Source organism: Rana temporaria, chromosome 3 (genome assembly GCF_905171775.1).
Source record: "Rana temporaria chromosome 3, aRanTem1.1, whole genome shotgun sequence".
Classification (NCBI taxonomy): Eukaryota; Metazoa; Chordata; class Amphibia; order Anura; family Ranidae; genus Rana; species Rana temporaria.
The window spans coordinates 374,426,376-374,447,111 of record NC_053491.1 but is presented as its reverse complement, the minus strand read 5'-3'; the positions used below and the strand labels follow the sequence as shown (position 1 = coordinate 374,447,111).

The 20,736-nt window shown below is 44.6% G+C and overlaps 1 protein-coding gene across 3 annotated transcripts in view; it reads right to left on the bottom strand.

The window, feature by feature from the left end:
- CAPRIN2 (caprin family member 2) overlaps nucleotides 1-20,736 on the bottom strand; it is a 60,747-nt gene that overhangs the window by 26,814 nt on the left and 13,197 nt on the right. For all 3 annotated transcript variants that reach the window (XM_040345553.1, XM_040345555.1, XM_040345554.1), the window contains exons 4-10: nucleotides 19,190-19,276; nucleotides 16,448-16,686; nucleotides 14,848-14,930; nucleotides 13,404-13,565; nucleotides 12,638-12,681; nucleotides 10,509-10,766; nucleotides 5,198-5,254 (exon numbers count right to left, since the gene is read on the bottom strand). In XM_040345553.1, coding sequence (XP_040201487.1) covers nucleotides 5,198-5,254; nucleotides 10,509-10,766; nucleotides 12,638-12,681; nucleotides 13,404-13,565; nucleotides 14,848-14,930; nucleotides 16,448-16,686; nucleotides 19,190-19,276 — 930 coding nt within the window. The remainder of the gene's footprint in view (nucleotides 1-5,197; nucleotides 5,255-10,508; nucleotides 10,767-12,637; nucleotides 12,682-13,403; nucleotides 13,566-14,847; nucleotides 14,931-16,447; nucleotides 16,687-19,189; nucleotides 19,277-20,736) is intronic.

Genomic DNA, 20,736 nt, shown 5'->3' with positions numbered 1-20,736 from the left:
CATCACGTACAGGCCAGGGTCAAAAAATGTCAAGCCGGATGCTCTTTCCCGCATGTACGCCAGTTCAGAGCCTCCCAATCCTCCGGATACTATTCTGTCATCAGGGAACTTTTTGTTACTACAAAGAGACTTGGTACCCCAAATCAGGCAGGCATCCGCTGGCATTTCTTCTCCACCTGATCCGGAGCTACAATCCAGGGACGGTTTGCTATGGTACCGGGATAAGATCTTCGTACCCGAGGGGCTGCGAGTTAGTGTTCTGGGCTCCTGCCATGACCACAAGCTGGCTGGGCACTTTGGGATACAAAAGACCGCTGAACTTCTGCAACGCACCTTTTGGTGGCCCCAACTCCTGAAGGACTGCAAGGATTATGTGGAATCGTGCACTACGTGCATTCGAAACAAAGGTAGTAAACTCAGAGCCTGGGGGCTCCTTAAGCCATTACCCGTACCGGAAAGACCTTGGAGAAGGATCTCCATGGACTTCATCGTGGAACTTCCCCCATCAGAGGGCTTCACCACTATCTTTGTGGTAGTGGACAGGCTGTCTAAGATGGCACACTTTGTCCCCTTAAAGGGCACACCCTCGGCTCCAGAGACGGCTAAAGTCTTCATCAGAGAAATTGTCAGACTCCACGGCATTCCTGCGGATATTGTGTCCGATCGTGGAGTACAGTTCACCTCTAGGTTTTGGAGGGCACTTTGCAGTAGTCTCGAGATCGGCCTATCGTTTTCCTCAGCATACCATCCTCAGTCAAATGGGCAGACGGAGAGAACGAATCAGACCCTTGAACAGTATCTCCGCTGCTTCTCGTCCTTTTCGCAAGAAGACTGGGTTTCTCTGCTGCCCTTGGCGGAGTTCGCTTATAATAATTCTATCCATTCGGCCACCAAACAGTCTCCTTTCTTTGCCAACTATGGGTTCCATCCACTGTTCCTCTCCAATTCTGTTCCGGAAAGTACGGTACCCGCCGTTCAAGACACCTTGGATTTCTTTAACTCAAATAACAGGATCCTGCAGGAAACAATGACCCAAACACAGGAACGCAATAAGGAAATCTTTGACAGGAGAAGAAGGGGGGAACTCAACTTAGTACCCGGAACTAAAGTTTACTTGTCCACCTTGAACTTAAGGCTTGCATGCCCTACGAAGAAACTAGGTCCTAAGTTCGTGGGTCCCTTTGCTGTCAAGAGAAGGATAAATGAGGTGGCCTACGAACTTGACTTACCAGAGTCCTTTCGAATCCACCCGGTGTTTCATGTTGCCCTGCTCAAACCGGACGTTCCCAACTCCTTCCCTGGACGGGATACCGATCCCCCAGAACCAGTATTAGTCGATGGTGAGGAGGAATTTGAGGTGGAATCTATCCTGGATTGCAGGAAGAGACGCAACCAAATTCAGTTCCTCGTTAAATGGAAGGGGTATGGGCCGGAGGAGAATTCATGGGAACCGGAGGACAACATACACGCCGAAAGACTAATTCAGTTGTTTAAAGACTCTCACCCGCTGAAGATGACTCAGTTGGGCATCCGGAGGCTGCCCCTTGGGGGGGGGCAATGTCATGAATTACCTCGGCCACCAGAGGGCGCTAGCGGCGCACCGGCACGCGCAATGCGCGCGCAATCGCGGCATCGCGCTCGTGCACACCGGCGGTAACGGCGCGCGGGAGCGCGCATCGGCGGTAACGGCGCGCGGGCACGTGCAGGCGTCCATCTGGCGCCAAAACAAACCTATTTAAAGTGTCCTGGGAGCCTGGCCCCTTGCTGTCCGGTCTGCAGCGTTTCCTGAGACCACCTGTACCTGTACCTGTACCAACTACTCCTGCTTGATCCAGATCCTGATACCCGGCTTGTCTTTGTTGTTCCTGTCTTCCGCCTGCCCTGACCTCGGCTTGTTCTGACCATCCTCCTGCCTGATCCCTGGTACTCCGCTGACCGCCTGTTGCCGACCCGGCTAGTCTACCTCTCTGTTACCTGGGCCTCTCCTGCTTACCAGTCCGGCTGCTCCTGCCTCTTCAGTCTTCTGAGACCCTGTTCAGTCTTCTGGGACCTGCTGCGGCCAGACTCTCCGAATACCTTCCTTTCCGGCTTACCTGCTGTTCCAGTGTTCCTGCATCCAGGCTGCTACCTACCGGCCTGCACCTGCCCTTCAGAGACTTCCTCAGACTTCGCAGAAGCTCCATCTGGCCCCTGCACCAGCGTCATCCCTGGCGCTTGTGCGACTCTGCATTCCCACTCCCCCTGTCTACTCTACCAGGGGTCCGGGATCAGAGGAGCAACAGCAGCCACTTCCTGCACGTCGGGCTCTCCCTTAAGGTACGTGACAGGGGGCTTCTTCTCTGAGGGACGGTTCTTACCTCCAAATCCACCCTGGGGGCCTCGGAAAAAACTTTTCTTGTTTTGTCTAGGCTTGGTAGGAAAACGTACCCCTTTTTCTGAGGATCTGGTCAGGGCCTGGTCCAGACCTGAACCGAAGAGCAGGGAGCCCTCGAAGGGAAGACCACAAAGGCGGTTTTTTGACGCCAGGTCCCCGTTCCACATTTTGACCCACACTGCCCTTCTGGCAGAATTGAGGAGGGCTCCCGTCTTTGCGGTAGAACGGACTGTTTCTACAGAGGCGTCCGCTAAATAGGCTACTGCGCTCCCTATGAGCTGAAGGGATTCTAAAATTTCCTTAGAATCTGACCCCTGGGACACATGTTCCAGCAATTTGGAGATCCTAGCAACACAGGCCGAAGCCAAGGCGGGGCTCAAAGCAGCCGCGTTAGCTTCCCAGGCCCTACGCAAGGAGGTCTCTGCCCGCCGATCCATAGGATCCCTCAAATTGCCTGTGTCCTCGAAGGAGAGGTCCGACTGCTTGGAAACTTGCGCGAGTGGAGCGTCTAATCTAGGAATTTTGAAAAATCTTGATTCCTCCTCCTCCTTAAAGGGGCAACGTCGTTTCCAGGTCTTGTACCTTAAAAGCTTTTTCTCTGGCTCTGCCCATTCCCTGAGGATGATATCCTTCAGGGACTGGTGTACCAGAATAGCTTTGGCCTGAGGTTTAAGCAGGCCCTGGTATAACCTATCCTGTGTAGAAATTATTTCTGCAGGCTGAGGAATCTCCTCAGAGGTGTACACTGCCTCTAGGAGGCCTTCCATATCGTCAGCAGCAAAGACATATCTGCCTGCCCTAGCATCCTCGCTTTCTTCCTCTGCCTGACCAACAGAGCCATCCTCCTGAGGAGGAATCTCTGAGTCCTCAGAGTCCGATACTAAGGAACCGTGGGATTCCTGACGGACTCTAAAAACCTGTGAAGAGGAACTTTCTTGCGAGGAGGGCCCTGCGATGGGGGGTTCAGGTTCTTTGCTCTTTAAAGACACCTTGAATTCTTTGAGTGTAGAGAGCATCTCAGATTGGACCTCAAGAAAACCTTTAAGAATTTCAGAGGTCTCCTTCCCTGCTAATTTAACAATGCATTTGGCACAAAAGGGTTTGGAATAATCTGAGGGTAGCTTGCCACTACAGTAGCCACATTTTTTTGGAGCGACTAGTGTCCTTAGCCGATCGACTAGCACCCCCCTGAGCAACACATTCCTCCCCTAAAGAAAAAAGAAGGGTACACAGGCATGTTTGTAACAACTAAGGAAACAAATACAAAGTCCCAGCCCATCATACCTGTAACCAGGAGCACTCACCCCCTGTGGCCTCCTCCGCAGCCAGGGCCATAGAAGACCGGACCTCTCGCTCCATCGCGTGAGGATGAAGGCGCCGCTCTCTCTTGGCTGCTGCCGTGTGTACACAGGTGTCTCCGGTGCTGTAGGGAAGCCGAGACTGGCATGCTGGCGCTGGAGCGCGCCATCTTTCACTGAGCCGACCCGGAAGTGACACGCGCAACGTCATCGCCCTGCGCCGCCGGCTCTGAGGGACGCCGGATTTTGGCGCCGAATTCGAAAAACGGCAATGACGCTTCCAGGACGGCCCAGTTACAGCCCCAGCCGCACAGAAGGCCCCCATCACCGGAGAAAGCCTGACCCACAAACCTCCAAGGTAAGGGGAAAGCTCAGGGAGAGAGTGGATTCGCCCCTGGAGCTCCAGGATAGCCACCTATCCCCAGGAGACTCCAGTACTCAGGGGGGCTTCTTCAGCTCACATAGTGAGGCCCTCCTGAGCATGAGAGGGACCCCCTAGGAAGGAAAAAAAATTGCCAAACCCAAAGGCTACCCAGTGCCTGCAGTTTAGTTCCCAGGGGGAGACCACCAGCCCCAGGCCTTAGGTCAGTGGGGAAACACAATCAAGAACTGAGGAGCACGGGAAGGGGCGGGGTTTTTAACCCCTTTTTGATTGTGTTTCCTGTCAGGAGAAGCCAGTCATCTCTCCGGGTGCCGTCCTGGAAGACGACTAGAGAAAGTTATACAAGTTCCACAGCCATTGCATTTCTTTACCATTTGCCACAGTAAGTAATAACTTCCATCACTCACATTCTAGGAGACCGATAATTCCAACTCCACAGAATTTCTACTGCCACCACTCTACCCAAAAGCTAGAATTCAACAACTTCTAAAGAGCTAAAGACCATTTTTTTAAATCTAAACCCAACAGGTTTGCGTCCATACCATCACTCTGCCCTAATTTATTAGGGGGGGGGGGGTGACGGGACGAGAGGGGGTTTTGTCTACAGGACAGAAAAGTGACAGTCTCACCAACTGGATTACAAGCAAACAAAATGGGACAGAGGTTAACCATTTTTTACTCGGTCTAAAGCAACTCTAAACTTTAGTTGCAAGGCTAAAACTTGACAAGGAACCCATAATCTTTTGGGGCTAGACAAAGTACAGGCAGACAGTCTGTTTCTCTGCTAAAAAACTGCGTCACGAGCAGGAACTCTTTTATTACTTATAAGGCATAGACAAAAACATGAACTCACAAACGTAACACTGCCATCTAGTGATCATACAATGTAGTAGGCACACAGCAATGACATATAGTGGTTGTTGCTTATTAAATACAAACCTTGTATGCCAACAACCCAAGATAATAGTCAAGATTATTCTGTTCTGGAGTGCAAAGAGCGAGTTTGTGACAGATAGCATTCCCAAAGTGATTGGGATAATATCCACAATAGTGTGCCAGACACCACAATGGGAGGAAATTGGGCAGGTTTGAACATCTTTCTTGGTCTCAGATATAACAATTTTAACATTGATTCCTACTTACCTTAACCTGAATGGCAGGTTTGAGGTCAGACATCTGTTTTTGTGCCCTTTCACGCCTCTAGAATCCAAAACAGAACATGAAGACTTGGTTATCAAAGTATTTAAACGTAGGTCACTATATCATATGGATTAAAGTGAAATTACTGCTACAACTTTAGCAAGGTTTCAAAATAGCCCCTCCCCACTTCTGCTACCAAACATGTGATAAAAAAACAAACAAAAAACAAAAAGCAAAAGCTAATTTTAAGCACACCTAGTGTCAGAACTACAAGGGTCACAAAGGTCAAACTAGCGACCGGGCGTTGGCATTACTTCACTGTCAGGAGGCAGCAGGGTTGCCAGCCAAAGGGGTCAGAGCATCTCTTCCATACAGCTTAGAGCCTGCACCGACAGTTACCCCTTAACACACAAGCCCCCCCCCCCAGCTGCTGGGATTTACACTTCACAAAGAAATTGGCTCTCCTCTTCCATCTGTGGGAGGGTGAACTGTCAGGCTCTGGACTATAAGAGATGCTCTCAGCTTAGAGGCCTGCTGAGGAGTCACTGATGAGTTCTTGGGAGCACTAGGGTGGTTCAGTGAATATGCAGTTGGCTAAAGGATAGATACCAGAGTGGTGTTGTAAATGGGGTCCACTCTGAACAGTGACCAGTCACTAGTGGTGTACCACAATGCTCTGTACTGGGTTTTGTTCTATTTAATCTATATATACACACACAAGTGGTATAATTAAAGGTTTGATGGGCAAGGCAAGTATTTTTGCTGATGACACAAGGTGTGTAATAGGGTTGATATCCCTGAGAGGTGGTGTCCAACATGAAACGGGATTTGGCATTGCTGGAAGATTGAACTGTAGTCGCCACTGCTTGACCAATCTTTCTAAATGTAAAAATAATGCACCTAGGGAAAAAGAATCCAGAGAGTGTACAACACTGGGGATAAAGTGTTAGCCAGCACTACAGAAGAAAGATTTGGGGGCACTTTCAGATGATTGCAAAATTAACTTTTCCCACTGCCTAGTCAGTTTGCTTATCAAATTCTAGGATGCATCACCAGCAGGAAGGAGGTTACGATTCCTCTATAGAGATCTTTAGCGAGTCATCCTTTAGAATGCTGTGTCCGGTTCTGGAGACCTCACTTGTAAAAAGATAAAAGTCCAGAGACTGGTAAACATGGTGAAAGGTTTTCGGGGGGGGGGGAATAAAACATTGAGCGACTTGAGGAACTTAACTATGTACAGTTTGGGGGGAAAGAAGGGAAAGGGGAGATTTGATTAAAACCAATACATCAAGGGGGCGATTAAGGTTTAGGAAGGTAGTTTTTTTCAATATGAAACCAAAAATCAAGAACGCGGGGACATGACCTCAAACTGGAAGAAAGTTTGAAACTGAATCTTAGAAAGTGTTATTTTACTGAAAGCGTAGTTGATGCTTACATAAAAACTACCAAAAGAGGTAGTGAGGCAGTCAACAGTAAATGGCTTTAAAAAGGCTTGGGATAAACCCCCCCCCCCCAAAAAAAAAAAACGGAGCACCGATGTTCAATGTAAACAATGTACCAACAGTATTGCTGGGCAGTGGCTCTCCTTTCCACTCAAGACAGCGTGGGGGGAAAGGATTGCTGCTAACCAGAAAGTCCATTTCCAGTCAGAGTGGGCTGGATGAGCACCTAAGGGGGAAACCTGGAGGCAGGGTTCTGGGAGGCGGTCCATGGACATCCTTGCCAGAACTAGAAACCCAGATGGAAAAAAAGGGGCAGCAGAAGGGCCCTTTATGGTTTCTGGCACCAAGGCCCTGATGGTACTAGTTCTGCCTTTGCCCATTCCGGTCTAGTCACGTTGCCACCTGTCAGGCAGTGGCTGTTGCAGGTAGAGGACAGCACACAACAGCAGGGAATTCCAGGAGTGGCGACATAACTCCTAGGCTTCCATGTCCATTCACTGGCCATGCTCCCTCTCCCCTGCAGCAGTGGTGGACAGGGGACATGAAGTTGCAGAACACATGTCTGGGCCAATAAGAACACTTTTTCCCCTGTTAAGCCGCACAGGTACAGTAGGGGGGCTGGTTTCTGCAGGGAGCAGTGTTAGACAGGAATTCTATGCAACAAATTAGAAATTACCTTCTCCCCCCTATCCTAGTGTGCCAATTTGATATTCCCAGGTGACCATGGCATAATTTCCATAAGAGCATTAACTTCTGAAATGCTTCATGTAGCACCTTGGAGTTTGGTCAGAGATCTATCAATATCTCGCCAAATTTGGCCTGTCGCACTTTTCTACCACTAGGTGGCCAGGTACTTTGTGGTGCTAGATACGAGAAGGGCAACGCAAGGTCAGGTTATGGGTATATGGGGTATCTCAGCCAAAAGGCAGGGGTTTTCTTGATCCCTTGGCCTGCTGGGAGAGCCTATATATTTGGGTGGAGTCATGTGATCGATGTTTTGTGCCACCTGGATGGCTGTCTGGGTGGACACGTGTTGTACTGCCCCAGGCTGCTGGGCCTGAAATTGGGCATACCCCGAGCACATCTGCCTGCTAGGCTGTCTGAGGGTCTATCCAGAAGCAAGAGCGCAGCACAGGGTTGGGATTGCGATTTGCAGTCCAACCAGAAGTGACGGCTCTGCTGGCCGGAGAACCTGTCATGGTCAGAGGTAGAGGGGACGCTTTCTCCAGTAAGGGACCATCAACCTTATTACCAGGGACCACAGTGAGTAACTGAAGTACCGGAGCAGCATTCTCACCAACCAGGAACATTGAAGAATCAGGGAACTTCAGGGGAAAATCAAGCCAGGGACCCTGCCAGTGGAGGTGACGCTTGCAGAGCAGCCTTGTGTCAATTCAGGGACCGAGCAGGCTAGTGGGGGTGAAGCTTGAGAGATTTGAGTGCCAAGCCAGGGACCCAGCAGAGGTGTGGGGGCGACACGTGACGATACCATGGTGAAGATTGGAGCTCAAGGGATTCAGTATCAGTGGGTCTAGAGAGAGACCATAAGCTCAGTGGGCTGAACTACAAGGAGTGATAGTAGTGGAAGTGAAAAAACCTATGCTTTGTGTTAGGAACTGTTAAAAGATTGTTGTCACACGAGAGCATTCCTGCACTTGCAGATGTGGCATCTTGCTGGATGCCTTTCGCTGCATGGCAATCCTATTGAAGTCCGAGTCTGCCAATTGAACTTGCAACTACTTAAGAGCGTCCTGTTCCCAACCCTCTTTCCCCTAAAAGTTTGAGAAATGTTCTCATTCAAGAAGTGTCTGGTGCTTAATTACTACATTGCACCCATCATGCCTCAGAACCCACCATATACAAAAGGATGTGGGCCATCTCTGGCCCTGGAGGTCCTCAGACCGAAGGAGGCCTGGGATCTTGCTACATTCATGAATATAAAACTAAAGGCAATTGTTTAGGGTCAGTTTTTTTTACCATCTAGAGACAATGTTTGACAGCAGTATTAATTCCCCCCAAAAATGAATTAAATAGCAGCATAGATGTGGTGACTGCATTGTGTTTATTTATACCTGGTGATCCAGCCAAAAAGTTTAAAACTTCCTTTCAACATATTGAACTGTTCAGACAAGTAGCAGTTAGGGTGGAGACAAAATATTTAAAGTTTAAGGTGCTTCTAAACCCAACCCATTTTTTACTATGATGCATACCTGCGTTAAAAAAAAAAAAAACACTGATGTTTACATTCCTTGTAATAGGAATAAAAGTGATAAAAAAAAAGTGTAAAAACATAAAATAAGTAAAAAAATTTAAATGAAACCCCCCTGTCCCTGGTAGCTCGTGCTCAGAAGTGGACATGCATGCAAGTCCCGCCCACAAATGTAAACGCCATTTAAACCCCACATGTGAGGCATTGCCGCGTGCATTAGAGCATGTGCAACAATTGTAGCACTAGACCTCCTCTAACTTGAAAATGGTAAACTAAAAAAATTTAAGGCATCGCCTATGGCGATTTCCGTACCGAAGTTTGGCGCCATTCCATGAGTGTGCGCAATTTTAAAGCGTGACATGTTGGGTATCCATTTAGTCGGCGTGACATTTTTCACATTATACGAAAAAAAAAAAAAAAATTTGGGCTAACTTTACAGTTTTGTTATTTTTAAATTCATGAAACTGTTTCCCCCCCAAAAAAAAGTGTTTGAAAAATTACGCAAATACCGTGCGAGAAAAAAAAAAAAGTTGCAATGACTGCCATTTTATTCCCTAGGGAGTCTGCTAAAAAAAAAAATTATATATATATATATATATATATATATATATAATGTTTAGTGGTTCCGACTAATTTTCTAGCAAAAAGAATTATGATTTTTACATGGAGAGAAGTGCCAGGATAGGTCCGGTGCTGAAGTGGTTAAGCACATGATTAGAGCCAGAGGCTCCAATACAGTGGATATAAAAAGTCTACACACCCCGGTTAAAAATTCTGAATGTTCCACCTTTAATGTGACATAAATGTACAACTCAGTTAAAAAATAGTAAAAAATAGTAAAAAATAAAACTAAAATATGGTTGCACAAGTGTGCACCCCCTAAAATACTTTGTTAAAGTACCTTTAGATTGTATTACAGCGCTCAGTCTTTTTGGGTATGAGGTGTGTACCGACTCCGATTTAACATGAGTTTGAATGCGATTGCTTGCTAAACACAGCTACATCTCCAGTTATAAGAGGGTGTGCACACTTACGCAACCACATTTTAGTTTATTTTTACTCCCCCCCACCTAAAAGATTTCAGTTTGTTTTTCATATGGGTTGTACAGTTTTATAGGTCACATTAAAAAAAGGTGATAAAAGAGTTCTAAAATGATTTAGCCGTCTTTACATCACAGAAACCTGACATTTTAACAGGGTTGTGTAGACTTTTTATAACCACCTTAGGCTTCAAAAACGGGTGGGCTCGGAGTGCAAATCACTACGTCCAAAGCCCACCCAGTTGTGCGACAATAGCGAATATTGCCTCCTGACCAATCAGGACCCATTTCCCAATTGGCCAAAAGGAGAAGCTACCCTATTTGCTGAGGGAGAAGTACGGCAAGCACACCCGGAAGCGCTGCAGGTAACCAAACTACCAGGGGAGGTTACAGTGCACTGTTTGCCGCCCCCCAAAATATACCACCGGCCACCAATAATGCAAGAGTATTCCTGGCAAGAAATTTGAAAGGCCATTATACTTTGCTACCCTAGGAAAGCTGCCAATTGTTTTAAATAGAATTTGCATCTCCTTTGGTTAGGTTTAGCATATTCACCACATTTTACTGGAAGAAAATCAAAAGCCATTTAAAAAAAGTTCACCTAGCTAAACAGTTGATTTTACCTCCTTTGGTGGTTCTGGTTCACATATCTTCAAAGGCAGAGCTTCAGGTTGAGGGGTGCTCACAGGCCCCTGCCAGGGTTTGGTGAGTGGAGTCAGCGAAGGAGGGGTCTGCCACCTCTTTGGCTCTGGCAGTTTTACCATTGTAGCTGCTGGCCAAGCTTTTATGGGTTCTGGCTTTATGCATTTGACATCCTGTATTTTCTGCACTTCTGTGGTCTTCATTTGATTAGGTCTCAGCACAATATGCCTAATAGAAAGCTGGAAAGTGGAAGGTCAGAGTTAAACTTCTACTTATAGGCCAAAAAAAAAAAAAAAAAAAAACAGGCGCTAAATTCTACACTTAATTTTGTAACCAAGGGACACAATATTGACTAGTCAGGTTTTGCACCCAAGTGCAAAGGTGGCCAGCAATTTTTGCTGTAACCATGCTTCCACTAACTAAACACAGCTACCATGATTTCAGAACGAGAAAATACAGGCGGTCCCCTAGTTACAAACATCCCACTTATAAACGAATACTACTTACAAACGGAGAGAGACATCGGGAAGGGAGAGGAACTCTAGCTCTAGGAAGGAAAATTCACTCCTGCAAGAGTTATGGGGAAAAGGTACCTCCACTGATGCTTCATCACCAAGGCTTGTTTCCACAACTCAAAATTTTCAAAACCCAATTGTCATTGGGACAGAAAGTTGAAAGCTTGTGAACAGGGCCAGAGACAGCAAAACAAATGTTACAGGGGTGTTAACCCTTCCCTATACAAAAAGCTTACGTTTTTTGCCTGGAGCTACAATTAGATTCAACTTAAAGGATCACTAAAGGATTTTTTTTTTTAGCTAAATAGCTTCCTTTACCTTACTGCAGTACTGGTTTCATGTCCTTCTTGTTCGTTTTTGCTTTGAAGTAGCTGTAATTCTGCTGTGATCTCCACACTTCCTGCTTGTCTGTTTCCTTATAACCACAGTACTGGGAGCTTTTCACGGTGGTCTAAGCTTTCATTACCGTGTCTAAAACTCCTTAGAACTAGGGCTGTGCAAATTAACTTTTAATTAATCGATTAATCTTAAAAATTTTTGATCGATCAAAATCTTTTTGATCGATTAAAATTCTTTTGAATGGTACTCACCTTTCCGCCGGCTTCTGGGCCTTCAGGGAGTTCCGTCGGAGATCCAGTAACGTCACGGACACCGGTGGGGCTTGCCGTGTCCATCTGAAGGGCTCCTTTGCTGTGCCTTCATATCTGCCGGCGGGACCTTACTATCGGCCACACACAAGGGCTGTTACACTTCCCTCTATCACTTCCCTCCATCAACCTGGGATTCTACAACCATCCACTGGGAGTTGTGATCGTTCCCTTCATGGGACATCTACATGCCGACGGACTGATGTTAACCTCTCCTCATCTAGATTCAGCAGTGGCATCCTTGTACACATTTTTATGCCAGTATCATACTTAGCTACATGTTTTTATGACTGCTTTTGCTACCATTTGGTATTACTCGCACCATTTTTACAGTTTATGTAGCTACATCAATTTTATCTCCAGTGCAATATTTTGTTACCTACTTGAAGACTATAAAAGTTTTAATGCTATTCCCATCGAGTGCTGCCTTTGTGTGTTTTTTGTATCCTGCCATCTATTTTTCCAGTTGTTGGTAGCTGCACTGGGAATCAGCCTGCAATGAGATCAGCTAAAAGTAGTTGGATCTGTATGTGCGTTATAATTAATTGAAATTAGTCGATTAATCGATTAAAAAAAAAAATCGATTAATCGAACACAAAAATTTTGATCAGTAATAGCCCTACTTAGAACCAATCAGATTAATTTTAAAAACAAAACACTGCCCTGGATTTGTTTTTGGTCTGTGTGTCTCTCTAGTTCACAGAAACATGAAACCAGTTTAAAAGTGAAACTAACCTGTAGGCACATTATATGATTGATTTGTATCCATTTGTAATCATTTTTAAAAGGAAGTTAACTTTTATGTCTCTATACCCTGTAAACAGTAATTTTAGCAAAAAAAAAAAATGTTCCTTTAGTGACCCTTTAAACCTACAGACCTTTTCTTGTTTGTAACCTGGGGACTGCCTGTAGTTTGTTGTGCTTCTGATTAAAGGGATGGAACCTTACCTCTTGACGGTCACGGTCAGGTTTCACACACTCCACAATTGACTCTAAAAAGACAGACTTGAATTAATTTCCTAATTTAGGTTGCATTAGGACACTAGATTTTTGAACGATCATGTGAAAATTCTCACGACACGCGATGACTTGACCAATGTTGTTCGTATGTACTTTTGATTTATGTGTTATTTGGCTTTTGAAAAAAAATAGACTTCCACAAACGTCTTGCCAATTTGGAGATCCCTCTTCTGCCACTTCTTCCAAGGTTTATCATTAGGGACAAAATACGTAATGTGACCCCACTACTGGACTAGAAAATCAAACCAATGACCCAATAAAATTTTAGAGTCCTAATAAAATGTGGAATGAAATTTTACTAGTGTATAACCAGGTTTGCTTTAAGAGTTTAAAGGTAGAGATTAGAGCAGATTACAGCAGTGGCAGCAAAATATCTTCTCAAAGTTGGAGTCTGGCAGTGAAATATATACAGTATGCACGTCTGTATTTTGCTGAAAGGCATTTTACTGGACAGTACCTAAAAAATGTATGATTGGTGGTGTGGTGCATTGCAGGGCATGTTGCATGCACCACAGTGCTTATATTGCATAGAAAACTGGAAAGATTTGTCCATTCTGAAGCCTTGACCACTAGAAACAGTAGTGTGGACCACCTTGTTAGGCTATGCAATGCGATAGGGATTTGCAAATTACATGACTGGATAAACAAAATCAAATGTCAATGTACGTTTGAAAAAAACCTCAAACATATATACCTTGCGCTCTCACTAGCTCAACTAACTTTGTTGTTTTGTGAATCTCAGTTTTCGGTGGCTTCTCAGGTAAAACCTCTGGCTTCTTCTCTGGAGGAGGATTAGGGACATCTTCAAAGTAGCCACAATCCAACATTCTGGCAACGAGGTCTTTCAAATGTTTATCTAAGTAAAGAGTAAACAGGTTATACCTACCAGGAGGGTAGTGGATTTTAGGTATAAAAAAATCCTTATACTGAAGAGCTGTATCCAAGTTCTTCCATCTAATGCAAAGGTTACCAGAGCCACACACACACACACACTTTTTTTCCAGGGGGAACTCAGTTCCACCACCTTTGGCTCAGACCCTTTGGTGCCTGCTCACCACAATCACTTGTAAACACAGAAGTCTGGTTTCTGTGTTTACAAGTGACACCTCTGCACTCTGTGTGTAACCCCCCTGAACTCTTCACTCTGTATGTAATGCAATCCTGGTATTTAATGCCCCTTTAAGACCCTTCTACAGTTTTTGAAATCTGAACGGGGTTGTGGTTGAGTTCCTGCACCTATTTTCTGAACACATACACACACACACACACACACACACACACACACACACACTCTTGGATAGTTGATGTCAAATTAAAATGTCCCTTGCGCCACATTTCAATGAATTGTGTTTACATCCACTTTAAAGGGGGTTGTAAAGGATAACTTTTTTTGTTTGTTTTTGTAAACATGTTATACTAACCTCCACTATGCAGCTTGTTTTGCACAGAGTGACCCCGAACCAGGTCTTCTGGGGTCCCTCGGCGGCTGTCGCGGCTCCTCCCCGCAACCAACGCCCTTCATGGGAGCCTTCTCCCATGGGTGTTAGTTCTTGCAGGTGCGCTCCCCGTGATGCAGCCAACGGCTATAGCCGCTCACTGTATCAATTGGCCCCGACCCCCAATGCAGCACGCCATTGGATGTGATTGTCAGCAGCGCCAATGGTTGCGCTGCTATCAATCCATCCACTCTAGCCAAATGGCCAGACTGAGCAGAGGACGTTGGGGGGCTAGTGCAGCAGGTGAACGGGCCCAGGCAAGTTTACTATACAGAAAGGACCGAAGAGTCCTGTAGCATGGCAACTCACATTATCTTTCCACATCTTGCCAATTTGGAGATCCCTCTTCTGCCACTTCCCCCACATAAAACTTTCCAGGTGTCAACCCCCACATAAAACTTTCCAGGTGTCAACACCTGCAATATTTCAAGTCCTATTCCATCTTTTTAGGACAAAGTGGGTAAACCTTTCCAGCAGGGATACATATGAGGATTTAACCCCGATGGGCTTTTAACCCATACTCATCTATTCAAAGCCAAAGACATCTTGACTTAATTAAACCAAGTTAATGGTTTGAGAGGCAGTGCTGTCACATAACGGTCCCTCATATGAAGGCTTACAAGGCTTTATCAGTCAACTTACAGTTGGTTCCAGCCACTGTTTTCTCATTGCCCTCTAGCAGGTTCCAGAAGTAGCCAGCTGACTGATCCATCTCATCTTCTAGACTGAGAAAACAAACATTAACATGCAAGTAACTGGTGGCCAATATCACCCGTTCAGCAAAAAACGTAAAGCTAGCCACACAATGGTACTACACTAACCAGCGCCACCGGCTATTCGCTGGCAGCACCAATCCATTTGGAAAAAAACTTAAGGTTGTACAGAAGTCGATCAACTTCTGTACAACCAGCCTGCCCATAAATGGAACGAAATTTAGCCAGTCACTGCTGAACTGGCCCAATTCCAATCCATTTATGGCCACTCTTACAGTTCTTGCATTACCAACTCGAGAGCTGAAAATTATCCTACATAAAGATGTTATGTGAGCAGGGCTCAAGTCCTGCGGGAACGCGTGGGAACGGAGTTCCTGCACTTTTTTCACAGCAGGAACTCGGATCCCTTTGCAGGACTAGAGCAGCCGAGCGAGCCAATCCTTCACTAAGCGGCAATGCCCAGCTCGAGTCACTGTCAGGGGCAGGCGAACCTTAGTTATCCTTTATGTTACTGGCCGCTTCCTGTATATGGATTCATTGGGTAGTGTGCAGGTATTCCGTCACTTCCTCGATGCCGCAATGTCTCCTGGGAGCTTTTGTCATTGTTCCCAGGAGACATTGCGGAGGTCTGCCGTGAGTTATCGTGGGATTTAGAAAGAACTTACTTCTTTCTAAATCCCGCGATAACATTGCGGCATCGAGGAAGTGACGGAATACCTGCACACTATCCAATGAATCCATATACAGGAAGTGGCCAGTAACAAAGGATTACTAAGGTACCGTGGATCGAAAAAAAACATGCGGTTTAGTAATTATGCATACAAGTATCTTTTTTTTTGGTGGGGGGAGTGAATCTTGGGTGGGAGTTCCCACACGTTTTCCCCCAGGACTTGACTCCTGTATGCGAGCCATCAGCTCTAAATAGGAAATAAAGGACCCTTGCAGTGGCGGAATTTACAGGGTCGCAACAAGTTCCGCCAAGTCCGGGGGGACCGCCACCTGCCCGTGTGAGGGACAGCCAGCGGGCATCTCCGCTGTGTGTTTCGGAACTCAGTGTGTGAAAAGCTTGGCCACGCTTTGAGAAAGGTCCCGCCCTCCTAGATCAGCTTGTGTGATAGATGCAGTGTTCTGTCTATCACACAAGCTGATCTAAGAGGGCGGGACCTTTCTCACATGCTGGCCAAGCTTTTCACACTGAGCACCAAGAAACAGCAGGAGATGCCCGCTGACTAATATCCAGGGAAGGCAAGACCTCAAAATCATGCTTTTTGTGGGGGCATGATGTCTTGCACTGGGGCCCTGAAGTTTCTAGTTACGCCTCTGGACCCTTGATTAGAAGTTAGAACAAGTCTAGTCTTACACCTCTAAACTAGACTTCCTCTGAATGATTAGCACTATTAAATGTTTTTGATCTTCAGCTTGTCTCCTCACATACTAGATCCTGCAGAAACACCTAGGTGTCAAAGAAAAAAAAGAAAAAAATATGGATTTACAATAAAAAAAAAAATAATAAAGTTTCCAAATCTTACCTCATGTGTTTGAACCTCTTGTGGCAGATCAGCTTTGCAAACTTGGCAAGATAATCCTGTTCTTTGGAGGAGAGGTGCATGGCTCCATTGAGTCCATTCTTAAAGTCCCCCTGGATGTGATCCTGAGCGAAAGACTGTAGCAAGTACTGGACCTGCAGGACTTTATGCAGCCGCCTCTTTTCTGCTTCAAGCCTTTGAACTTGCTCTCGCCTCAGCGATTTCTTCTGGGCTTTAATCAGCTGAAATAGTCCATAATTACTTATGCAATGCAGTGGTCCGAGAAGACCTGGGGCAGGCCCAGACAGGCTGAAATGTACACACTGCATGTTAGACAACTATAGCCAATGACAGATTTTACTTTAGTGCCACTTTGGACATGCAGGTGGTAGTCCGACTACTACAGTCAATATTACACACCCCTGTAAAAATGCTAGGATTTTGAGATGTTAAAGATAAAAATAATTTCCCCACAAAAAAAAAAAGTGAACTATAATAAATGCAAACTTTCCTGTGTAGCGAAAAAAAAAAATATATAATAATAATAATAATAATAATAATAATAATAATAATAATAATAATAATAATAGAGTTGCATACATATGCATACCCTTGAATACTTTGTTGAAGCACCTTTTGGCTTCATGACCACATTCAGTCTTTTGGGGCAAGAGTTCATCAGATTGGCACGTCTTGCCTTGGGAATATTTATCCACCCTTTGCAAAAGCACTCAGATTGCAAGGGCATCTCCTGTGCACAACCCTCTTCAAGTCACCCCACAGATTTTAAATTTGAAGTCTGGGCAATTTCAAAACTGATATTCTGCTGAAACCATTCTATTTTTTTATAGAGGAGGTACACTTTGGGTTGTCGTGCTGAAAAGGTGAAATTCCTCTTGATCAGCTGTTTAGCAGAGGGCTGAAGGTATTTTTTTATTTATTTTTTATTGACTGGTATTTGGAACAGTTCTTGTCCCTCTACCTTGAATAAAGCCCAAGTACAGCTGAACAAAAACGGCCCCAAAAGCATAATGCTGCCACCACCATTCTTCACTGTAGGTAGGTTTTTTGGTGATGTGCAGTTTTGCACCAAACATACTTTCTGGAATTATAGCTAAAAAGTTCAATATGTCTCTTCATATTGAACACATTTTTGACAGACTACGTAGATGAGAAATGGGAGTGGTGGCACTCCAAGATAGAAGTGGAAATCTTTATTGTAAAACCAGTTAAAAAAAAAAATATAGGAAACACTTGCAGGACAACCAGTAATGTAGGTTTTTGCAAAATGTAGCCAGGCATGGATGTTTTTTTTTTTAAGGCTTCTGTTTTGTCCCACAGCCTCTTTAATGTTGCCGAAGGCCTCTTGGCAGCCTCCCAGGTAATTTTTCATCAACTTGGAGGAAAGGCCAGTTCTTGGCTACTTACTTTTGTGCCATATTTTCTGCACTTATTGATGACCATCTTCACGGTATTCCATGGTACAGCTAATGTAAAACATTTTTCACCCTTCTCCTGACTGATGCTAAAAATTTGAGTCCTTTGATGCTTTGCAAGATGGACGTTTAAGAATAGCCCAGTCAGAGTCCGCACCTGAATCAAATTTGGAGCGCTTTTTCAAAGTAGAGCGGACAAAGACTTCCAAGGCAAGTTGTGCCATGCAAAAAAGTTTCCTACCTCAAAAAGGCTGGATGCCGTCAATCAAAAAGGCATCTCATAGTTTTGAGGGCCAAAACTGGCCCTCAGGGCCATTTCATGTGGCTCTTGCACTTCTCCTGCAGCTGCAGAGAAGCTAGTGTCTGCCCCAATCTCAGAAGGTGGCAGCAGAGAGAACAGAACTTCTTCCAAGTAGCAGCACAAGTTAAGGGGGGTGTCACTGATGCAAGGGTGGGTGGGAGGGGACCGACTTCTGTCCATGGGGACTTAGCCTGAATATCTAGTCTTAAAGATACAACTGACCCTTTTAGGGGGCGACCATAGTGCTGATGCCACCCACGATGAAATTGAGTTTTACACCCCTGTTTTACTTCTACTTTTTGTGCACTGAAGCCAGGGATTTTTGACAATAAAATCAGGCACTCATGAGAAGATGCAGACACTTGTAAGTGTTGTATAATATATCAATTTACTGGTATGAAGCTTTAATGACAAAAGAAAAAGAAAAAAAGTGTTGCCACCTGACCCACTTAGAGAAATTTGAAATGGGGAGGAGAATTTACCACCACTGGACCACAAACATGAAAGCCTCTTAGAGATAAGCCATGTTAACATGTAAAGTTTTAGTCAGATTTAAGTATTAAAAATGAAGGTCACTTTTCCGGAATTTCCGGTTATATGGCGATGATGAAATATCTATGTATCCTATTGGGCTTCTATCCTGCACTTAAAATCCAGACATTTGCTTCCAGTGCAGACAATGGGCCATGCCAATTCATTGTGCAGGCATGTTGCACCATTGCCACCATCAAGGTTTATACCCCGAGTAATGACAACTGATACTACTGGAGCAAATGAATGGACAGAAAAATCACTCAAGCAACATGGTGCAATAAAAGATGAAGTGAAAAGGTTTAGTTAAAAATACAAAGCCAACTATTATGATGAACAGTACTTTATCAAATTGGATAATAATTTAAAAATCCATCTCTTCTGACACAAGTTTATTCTTAATATAGACTACTAGATCAATAAGTTTCTCTGCATGTGACAGAATTGAAAAAACAATCATAAATTAAAGCAACTTACATCTTGGTTGAGAGCAGAAAAGGTCTTTTGGAGCTCCTTAGCAAATTCCAAGTTGTGAAGCACCTCTTCATATTTCTGCACTGCTTCCTGAAATAGATCGACCCAAGCAGAGACCAGTCATTGCCATGTAGGAGGGTTTTTTCTTTACTGCACTTACGATTTGTAGTTCCATCACACCCAAGTACCAACTAAAGCAGTCAACATAACTCAATATCCAAAAATCCAAAATATAAAAATTGTGTTTAAGATTTACTTGAAAGCAGAACCCCCCCCCCCCCCCCGTAACAAAATCCCAATCATTAGGTACCCCCTAACAGCCACCCTTTAATGAAACATACCTTAAAAGTCTGGTACTCCTTAAAAAATTTTAATCATTTTTCCTGCAGCTTCCTTTAGTCATAGGCACTTCTTTTCTACCAGCACAATCAAATCTTGAATAGCTTCTATATAACAAAATGGATGACCGACCTGGACATTTTATAGATCGGCAACTCCTATCCTCATATTGATGAGTGGTTCCAAATAAACAACTACTGCAGCAGCAGGGAACAGATACACTCAGCATCTTTCCAAATAACCGATCTGCTTTATTATGACACAATTGAAGGTTTTTATACACATGATTACGTAGGTATCAAAATATTACAATTGTACGTTTATGGTAACAAGGGGCATAACAGGCAGACTAATTCTAAATCGGGACTCAAAAGAATGCAAATATGTAATGAAAACATTATTGGTGCCGTGTGCACAGTGAGGGCAGTGTGCAATACATACAAAATAGAAAACAATTATATATACAGGACTTACAAATTTCCTCAACAATGACCGATATGGGCAAATGAGTGGGCAGTCCCACCATATACACACACACACACACACACACACTGATCCAGCGCTACAGGGAAAAACAAAATGCAGACTGTCTCTTGGTGATGAATAGATTGAACAAACATCTATCACAGTAAGGAGTTAATGGACACCAGGAAAAAAAAAAAAAAAAGGTAAAACTTGAACACTTATTTTCACTTGCAACCCCTTGAGCAAGGAGGAGCTAGCGGTTCCCAGTGTAAGTCGGGGATCTCAAAGCCAAAGTGTACAATGGACCAGGGGGCAACTGAATACAGTTTCCAGTTCTGGAGACCTCACTTGCCCAAAGATATTAAGACTGAACAAGTCCAGAGAAAGGCAACAAAAATGGTGAAAGGCCTGAGAAAATATCAAATGAGACTTCAGGAACTTAATATGTACAATCTTGGGGAAAGAAGGTAAAAGGGAGGCATGCCTGAACCCTTTAAAAACATCAAGAGTGTTTAGGAGGGCAGTATTTTCAATATGAAATTAAGATCAAGGACACGGGGACATGACCTCAGACTAATTGGAGGAAAGTTCAAAACTAGTCTCAAAGTATTTTTCTGAAAGTGTAGTTGATGCCTAGAATTAACTTACAGGAGAGTTAGTGAGCCAGCCAACAGTAATATGGATTCCAACATGCTTGGGAAAGAAACGGCTATACTCTGACACACACACACACACAACCATTTTTT